The sequence below is a fragment of the Diadema antillarum genome, unplaced genomic scaffold (genome assembly GCF_040938485.1).
Source record: "Diadema antillarum isolate AM-2024a unplaced genomic scaffold, OU_Dant_1.0 seq00001671_RagTag, whole genome shotgun sequence".
Classification (NCBI taxonomy): domain Eukaryota; kingdom Metazoa; phylum Echinodermata; class Echinoidea; order Diadematoida; family Diadematidae; genus Diadema; species Diadema antillarum.
The window spans coordinates 332,764-341,610 of NW_027272368.1; the positions used below are offsets into that span (position 1 = coordinate 332,764).

The following is an 8,847-nucleotide window of genomic DNA, read 5'->3' on the forward strand; positions in this document are numbered from 1 at the left end:
GATGTTCTGAATATCATTGTACATCTCAAAAATAGAATCTTACAAGTTGATTCTAACCTACATGAAGTAAAGTTTTTATGACAAGTCAGTACAGGTCGATTGTTGCTTTTTGTGATAATTCTACAAAGCAACCCATCTCTACATATCTTGACTCGAGTCAAGTAACAAAGTGAAGTATTGGAAGTGAAGTATTTCCAAGCTTTTAACATGTTTAAGACGCTCTGTAATTGTCTGACACATGGTGCTCTTCGCTTTCAATCCGAGGTGTCCATGAATTTGATTAAGTTTAAAAATCTCCTTTTGTTACACCTCCTGCAAAGTTGGAGTACTGTGGTAGAGTGGATAAGAGCAGAGTGGATAAGAACAAGCGGAAGTTAACAGTTCTTTGATGGTGGTTAGGACTTCCAAACAATAGATCTTGAGAGTAATTCATGCAGTGTTTTTATCCTCGGACTTGATATTTTTTCTTGCCACCATTGCTCCTCCTCTCTTCACTCAGATGTGAAAATAGTTCCATCGGCCTACTTGACAATGGTACTCTGAAAAGTGAGGGCTGGCTATCAAAGTGCTACAGTCAACTCCATGTCCAGGTTAGCTCTGATCAAAATTATTTTTAAAAAAAGTGATGTCAAATAAAAAGAATTGGAGAGGTTTCATAAAAACGGGTTGTTGTTTTTGCTTGTTTTCACGTGACAGTGACAAATAATGGAAGCAGCCTCATGTATTATACTTATGTAGTCCTTTTTTTCAGTGTAATCTCTTTAACATGCACAAACGGATTGCAGAGATGTGAGTTGCTAACAACATCTCCGCTGGTAACTTGCATGAAGCATCGTTGCGATCAATAATGCTCTTCCATGAAAACTTTTCAACTATATAAAACTCTGTGAAACAGTGGGTGCATGTGAAGCGGCTATGTGTGTGAGAGAGTCAAATTTACAGGCTGTAATGTTAATGTGTGAAACAATTGTGAAGAAAACATACCAAAAAAAAGCACATAAAACGAGGCAGAATATTTCCAAAATTTTTTTGGTACTGTAGCAACATATAATAAAATGACTGCCCCATTTATGTGTTTACAACAATGGCAGTTTAAACATCTTACTGTTCATCTCTTTGGTTCATTAAGGAACGAAGGTTTAATAGGAGAGATAACAATTCTTATAGATTATTTATCAATTCATATTTAATACATTAAATTGCATCACCATTCATCTTTAAATTTTGTTTGATAGCACAGAGCCACCAATATCGCATTATCCATAATTAAAACCCAAAGCTTTGCCTTTTTAATCTTTCGCGTTGTAAATGATACACAGCATGCTATCTTTGAAAAGCGTTATCACATGTGATAAAAATGTCTGAAGTCGATAGATTAGTTTGGGAAACACCACTCGAGTCGAGTAAACATTGTTGTATTCGGTGCGCACTACTGACTCCTAGTTTTACCCTGGTTAAATCTGGCTCCTTCAATTTGGTGAAGATTCTTACAGATTGTGTCACCTGGTTAAATCTGGCTCCTTCAATTAGCTCAAGATTCTTGGAGACTTTTTCACTGTGGTGCTGATTGTTGTGACGAGATGAACATATTGCTCGGTGTCTATATTCGTCATATTTTCCACTTTTTGAAATCAGTTGAAAAATTGATTGCTAGATCAACAACAGTTGTTAATAGTAAAATCACAAGCCATACAGGTGTTATAACGAATTGTGTCCATACTGTCAACTGCTTTTCTACCTTGACATGACAGTTTGGTTTGCAGCAAATGATTATTTAATGAGTATCGGGGAAGTGAACTGCACGAACTTATTTCAGACCTGTAGTATAGAAGTAACGAAATAGTAGAAGAGTGAAGTAAGGTCACAACCTATTACAATGTGAAGTTATCATCCTTTTACAGCCAGAAGGCATATTGTATCAATTCAAGCTGCCTCTATGGAAAGCTTTTCGTGGTGATGTGGCAAAATTCAACGAGATGGGGAAGCAACCAGAATATTCCAGAAGTATTACATCATATACAATTTACTCTGGAATACTTTTAAACATTCTCCATGAAATCCAAGTCCTTCAAAACATTTTTTTTAAAGAAAATGATATGTGGAGTCGTGAATGGTTGAAGGAGAGGGTTGAAAGTCTACCTCTGGTAGAAACTATTATAGTAACCGCTGTTCATTACAAAAATTAATATTCGTGTGTATTGTAATGTTAAATAATCATATATTTCTATTTTGACAGAAAGAAAGGAAAAGATTATCAACAATTCAATGATGTTATCGTAGGGAAAGCTGTGATGGAAAATCTCTATTTGAATGGGGATAGGAGCATACGACTGAGATTCCTTTAGGATAAAAAAAAAACGGACAAAATTTAAATCCCAGTGATGTTATCAGCGGTGATGACCTCGTCTCACAGCTCAGTCCGCCCTTTACACTGAACACACAAAAAGTTTGACACGTGTTTGATGGCGTCCTATCCTCATATTGCTGTGGCTATCAAGTCGTAAATGAGCTCATTCACCACAATTTAGCTGCTCGTAAATTGATTCTCTTGAAGAGTTATACTTAACATTGTGAAGGCAAACAAAAGGAAAATCATAACCATAAAAGTGGCCAATTATTTGACAATTATTGTCCAATTGAGCAAATACTTGGCAAGTGTTATTGCCATCAAACATGAGTGGCTGCACGTCAGTGACATCATCCGGGACACAGTTCGTTCCTAAAAGATACCCAGCTCAGTTTGCCTATTGTCTGATGGGTACCATAAACAGGTGTTGGTAATGAGGTGCTATAAGTAAAGCTGATTTTTTATGGTTTTTCAAGAGACGTCATAAAGAGTGTTTGAAGTTGGGTGAGAGAATCCTCAGTGGGGTTCGAACTCATTCAACCGAAGATAGAAATCAAAATCCTTTCCTTTTGATATTTTCTCCCAGAGCTGTTAGAGTTCTCCTTTCTGTTCACCAGGAAGTTTTTACTAACAATACAACCAATGTAGTGCTTGTTCGGTTACAAATAAATGATATACCTAAATTTGAGGTGCATGGACTTATTTGTAGATAACAAAACACTCAGCGTTACAGATGGACACTAAATTCTGAGGAAATTTTGTTTGGGCAGACGTTTCAAAGATTAGCGTTTGCTTCCTAACAAAGTAAGTTCTGATGAGATGCTCAGATTAATCCATGTAACGATGTAACCGAGATCCTGTTGAAAAAGTCGATTGACCATTTTCCGCACGTTAATGCATGGTATCTACATAGCTTCAAATGGCTTAAGACAACAGGTCAATGGAAACCATTGCCTTAAAATCGTCATGTTTGAATCGAATATCATGTTTTAGCAAAAGAAAAAAAAGCTCTAATCTGAGATACAATGATAATCAGCTATGAGTCACGCTTTCCGAGGTTATCATGCTATCACATGGTTGCTGCCAGGTAGATATGTTAAAATTGAAAGAACATTATAAGTCCTAAAAAGTATTGCTCAGGTATACTATCTCACGAGAATCTTTGTCAGTGTAAAGTTAAGGGGTGTCAACAACCAACGAGCAGTCAGCACTCGACAAATGTGTGTCTTTGATAGCACGGTAATCTCTTCTATCATCCAGCTGAACCAATCGCGTGTGCTACCTCTCACCTACTGCTGATTAAGCCACGCCTTCTTCACAAACTCCTCCTTTCTCACCTAAAATGAGTGCACTGAAAGATCGCTTATGATACATGTAATAAAAAGAAAAGAGACAGAAAAGGCTCGTGGATTAGTAACCTCTTCACCCACTGCCCTTTCATCCCTTTTCTTGCACACATTACTTATTGACACCAGAGTCCAGAGGTTGGTTTGGAGGCCTATAAATTCCCGTGTTTCAGTCCCTTCTTCGTCACCTCTGTCCAGGCAATCTTGACTTGCACACCTCAGTCATCTTGCTGCTTCTCTCAGGTAAGTAACTGTCACTACCTCTTCTGCCATCATCATACATTATCCTACAGAACTTGACTTACTTTTAGCACGCTTATAACTGATCACGTAACGATTTCACTTATGTTTTGACTAATCAAAAAGCTGCTGCTAACATGTTTTCTATTCCACTCATGGTGACTCTTTGAAAACATTTATATCTGCTTTGATAATTCACAACATATCTTTAGTTTTCATTCTTCTGACAGTGTCAGTTAAGTGGATAATAGATTATATTCAAGACCCCTAAAATCTAATCTTGTCTTTTCCAATTCGAGTACAGAAATGTCCCCTTATCTTTGTCACTTTGTTGTTGTAGTCCGTTTCTCTCAGTCATGTCTTTGCCTTTCTCGTAGACTCTGTCTTTGAATTTATTTTTACCTTTCGCTTCATTCTTGAAGAAAAAATGCTGATTTTCTTTTTTTATAGTTAAGAGCAGTTTCTTTTTTTTTAAATCACAATATTGTGTCTAAGCACCATAACTCGAATGTTACTCATTAATTCATAACTGTCGGATAGGAAAAGACGTCGTGCACACAGCTTTTCAATGATATTTACTCCATTATAGTCCATCTCGATACACCGCTATAGTGTACACATGGATTGATGTTTAACTTTTGGCTCAAGCCCTCATTCTCGTGCTTGCTGTCTAATCCCCTTTGCAAATCTTCATTCGTCACCCATTAAACCCTCCCAACTCTTCCTCAGCCATAAATGATTACCTTAGTATGCAACAGTATCTGAGGATTTGACATCTGAAAGTATCGTCTTAACGGAATATGCGTACCACTTTGGGTTAATATCAAACCCAGTTTTAATGAGGCATCGAGTACAATCCTTCCTCCCAAGAAATCAGAACAAATGGTACAAATGATTAGGAAAAGAATAGATTGAATGACCTTAACAAACTTACTTGGATTCAGGATTCTGAAAAGGTTTCATGAATTCATTTTTCCTATCACTAACGTCTGAAATTTAATGTGAAACAATTATGTAATCAAGTATTTTATTTTCTCGCCTTTTAATCTAGTCGCCGCTCAAACCCACAGAACCAAAATGGCAAACTTCTCCGGCAAATGGGTCTTTGACCACGGTGAGAACATGCAGGCTTTGGTGGAGAAGGTCAAGGTTGACCCAGCCAAGATCCCTGATGACAAGAGCTCCACCATCGAGATCAAGCAGAATGGAGACACTTTCAACATCGTCACCGTGGGTGGTGGACGGACACGAGACGTAAGATTCTTTGCATTTTTTCTTTCATCTGCTCTCCATGTGCATTAATTGAATCGGTAAATGATAGTTAATCTTCTGTACTCGCGAGTATTGATAGTCATTTTTTTTTACTTTTTTAGTTTGGTCTTTAATTCTACCCGTGCTCCTCATCCTGTTCTTCACACTAGGCTTTTGTTGAGACCTACACTCAACAAGTTTTGCTTTTCAGTAGGTTTCTCTACAGCATTCTTTTACTTTGATACAAACACATCGACCGCTATTACACTATGTTTGTATTTTTTTGCATATATCCAAGTTGGACATTATGTATTATCATATTTTGTTATATTTTATGTTTGTTTTTTTTACATCGAGAAATACGAAAATAAAACTGAAATTGAAATTAAAATCTGCAATGCCCTTCATAAAAAACTGGCTTGTCGTGAAATGACGGCTAGAAAATACAGATATGTAAGATTATCTTTATCCTACGTATCTGATATAACCTCTTCTTCATATCTAAAAGTCACAACGTGAATGGTAGATCAGCAAATCCAAATTTCATTTGTAGAGTGGGACAACCCTCTGCTTAATAATTTCTTGCCTTCATCTAATGCGCCATGTCGACCTTGGACTACTTAACATAATTGGAATTTCGGAGCTTGATTTTTGTTCCAAGTTCTTCTTGTCACTGCCAGCAACCAGGGATAGCCTGGTCAGTGCTGGTGGTAGAGTCGCTGCCCGGAAAGCAATATATGACAGATTCGATTCCCGCTGGTTCCATTTTCCGACATATTTGTTCAAAATGTACATCAGCAGTTGCGATCTTACACATTTTATTTGTACAGAGGGAGAAAACTGGAGAAAAATCATACCTTAATACTAGCTATGTTTGTGAGTAATGAAATTATACTTTCCTTGCAGTTCTATACAGGGGAATTTAGTGTTTGGTGGTACATACGAGGAATGGTATCATGACTTATATATTCTATGATTCTTTTTCAGGTGACCTTTACTATCGGACAGAGCTTCGTTGACCAGGACATCAAGGAACTAAGGGGCAAGGAGATCAACGTGACACCGTCGTGGCAGGGAAGCAAGCTGATGTTGACCGGTGACAAAGGCAACTTTGCTTCTAGGGAGATCGTCGGTGGACAGATGGTCGTTACCTTCAGCTTCGAGGGCGTGGAGGGCAAACGGTTCTTCAACAAGGCCTAGAGAGCAGCACCCCGCACGACCATGTAGAGATAGACCCATAGAAATAGTTAGGAAAACAACACCGAGAAAGAAATATGGCAACGGAATCTCATTTCCTTATGTCTTGGGCTGATGATGTATATTAAACTTTGTATATTTCATTGTCGAATCATGCAGTCAATGTTCTATCGTTCATAAAATGAGTGAAGGATCGTTAAATTCAACTCACCCTACAATCAATTCGTATGACTCCGTAAACAATGTGTACCTCTTCGGTATCATTCACGATGTATGCCACGTACATTTTCTTACGATTTATGAAGAATTTGGGGCCACTGAAGATGACAGATACTGTTGAAGATTGATTTGTGAAAAACTCCTTCAATCTTTTAAAGATGTGTAAAAATCCGATTTATTGAGAAATAGAAGCCTGTCAATATCTAAACCAGTCGTTTGTCATGGCCAATTGATCGTATGATAGTCTTAACGAAATTGATGTTGTTAGTGGTCAATGTATGGCGACGTCTGATTCGGTATTTGATTGTGTAATAGTGTGCAGATAAGTGTGTTCTTGTGTGTGTGTGTGTGTGTGTGTGTGTGTGTTTGTGTGCGTGCGTGCGTGCGTGCGTGCGTGTGTATGTGTATGTGTGTGGGTGTGTGTGTATGTATGTGCCTTGAATCATGGGCGAAGTTGGGTGACACGTTCCTTTGTCTCTAGCTCATAAAATCCGCTTTAACAATCACAACAAAAGATTTATTGACACTAATCATACGAACAAAATCACCACTGTTCACAGAAACAACTCACAAACCTAAGGGATTACACACCAAAAACCATGCAAGGGAATTGGTTAAACTCTGTACACGTCTCTTTCGCTTTGTACAATTCTACTCTATTCTTGACACTGCTGTTGCAAAAGAAATCCACGCTAGAAATAAGGACACGTATACTTCAAAATGTTACTTGACTGCCATTTCGTTTTCGTTATATTGCTTTACGATGCGCCGCGCCTGCTACGCACAAGCGGGCAATTAATCACAAACCAGCAACTAAATCCACAAAGTAATGAATATGCTATGTATAAAGATAATATAGTATAGATGATATAATATATATTTAGAAATAGCTCTGATAAAACATTATGAATAACGTGATTTTTTTTTCAATGCATGTAATTCTCACACTTATAGATTTTAACATATCAAATTTTAATCAGTATCTGCTTTAAACAAAATGTACAAATTATGCAGCGACGCACAGGAACAAAGAGCTACTCCACAATGTGTTTCAGTAAAAATGACTGATGTATCCTGTATGCATGGGCATGGAAGGACTTGAGAAAAGAATATCCATCCTTTACAGAGAATATGATGGAAACTGATGTTTCGATAAACAAGTACACAATGTCAACTGAACTTCACTAAAGAGTCTATGTCTATTTAAGTGACATACTGCCACCATCACGATCCTAGTGACAGCATTCTGCAAAGTTGCCTACCAAGTGGGCAAACTGTAAAGTTGTTGACAGATAACTGTCACTTCCTTCGCACATCTTACCCAAGTCATTCGATCGTTCTTGATTTCGATCATAGTTTGGAATGTATCTTTTCTAAAGTCTCACTTGATGTTCAGACTGACAATTCCAAAACTAGGAATAAAAGTGGAGCTAGGGAGGAGAGTATGATTTCAAGAAAAATCCCATGTTGATGACATCTGAAGCATCCGTTAGAATAAACTTTCCTTTCTCATGTACCTAATCTTATTAGTTGAGACGTATATAGCAAATAAAATCCCAGTGCGAAAGATAAAGATTAAAAAAAAACCTCAACATGAAAAGAAGACAGGCTTTCAATGACACAAATATGACGGCATATATCGATGTTCTCACAAATCATCGTAAAACCATTCTCCAACATGGTGAGGCTAAAGAAAAAGGAAAACAAAAAAGATTAAATAAGATTTTTTTTGTTAATCTATTGCAGACGGGTTTAAATTTAAGTGTTCTACAGCGGTAAATAAGACTTGAAAGTCAAAATTACGTTTTTTTATGTCATATAATGATTTCAATAATCAAAGCTACATATTCAAAATTATTTGCCTGCCAAATAAGTTATAACTGATTACCACTGAAACCAAGGACATCATGACTGATTAAACCATATTTTGGTTTATTTGGACACGTGACAGAAGTAACCGAGTTTACACAAAGTTATAGTCTTATATCAAGTACTATGATAGAAATGAAGTGTATCAGAAAAATCCACGAAGCTTTGATCTACAATGAAGCCCTCTTGTACCAGAGAGAAAGTAGTTTACACGACAATCATGCATTGAAAAATATCACATCTGTATTGAGGAATAGACGAATGAGTGGACGGCATGTGTTTACTACATATACACAATTTGTGAAATTTAAGAACACACACGGGTTACAGGAGGAAATGCACAAAGAGACACTCTTTTGTAATACAATCACATTCCTT

General features: G+C 37.2%; 1 protein-coding gene across 2 annotated transcripts; it reads left to right on the forward strand.

The window, feature by feature from the left end:
• The first annotated feature begins 3,882 nt into the window (after positions 1 to 3,882).
• On the forward strand, positions 3,883 to 6,808 carry LOC139711578 (fatty acid-binding protein, intestinal-like). Of its 2 annotated transcripts, none has more exons than XM_071623456.1 (3): positions 3,883 to 3,936; positions 4,985 to 5,187; positions 6,172 to 6,808. In XM_071623456.1, exons 2-3 carry the CDS (start codon positions 5,011 to 5,013, stop codon positions 6,382 to 6,384), a joined length of 390 nt encoding a protein of 129 aa, XP_071479557.1. In that variant the 5' UTR covers positions 3,883 to 3,936; positions 4,985 to 5,010; the 3' UTR covers positions 6,385 to 6,808. The 2 variants fall into 2 exon arrangements, with proteins under 2 accessions (XP_071479557.1, XP_071479558.1); XM_071623457.1 differs by having other exon boundaries at positions 3,904 to 3,936; positions 5,004 to 5,187.
• The last annotated feature ends 2,039 nt before the right edge of the window (positions 6,809 to 8,847 follow it).

What these genes read in the sequence shown, in the direction of transcription:
- LOC139711578 (XM_071623456.1), top strand. Translation starts at nt 5,011, where the DNA reads ATGGCAAACTTCTCCGGCAAATGGGTCTTTGACCACGGTGAGAACATG. An exon ending in GTGGTGGACGGACACGAGAC is followed by an intron (nt 5,188 to 6,171) that starts GTAAGATTCTTT and finishes ATTCTTTTTCAG; the next exon opens with GTGACCTTTACTATCGGACA.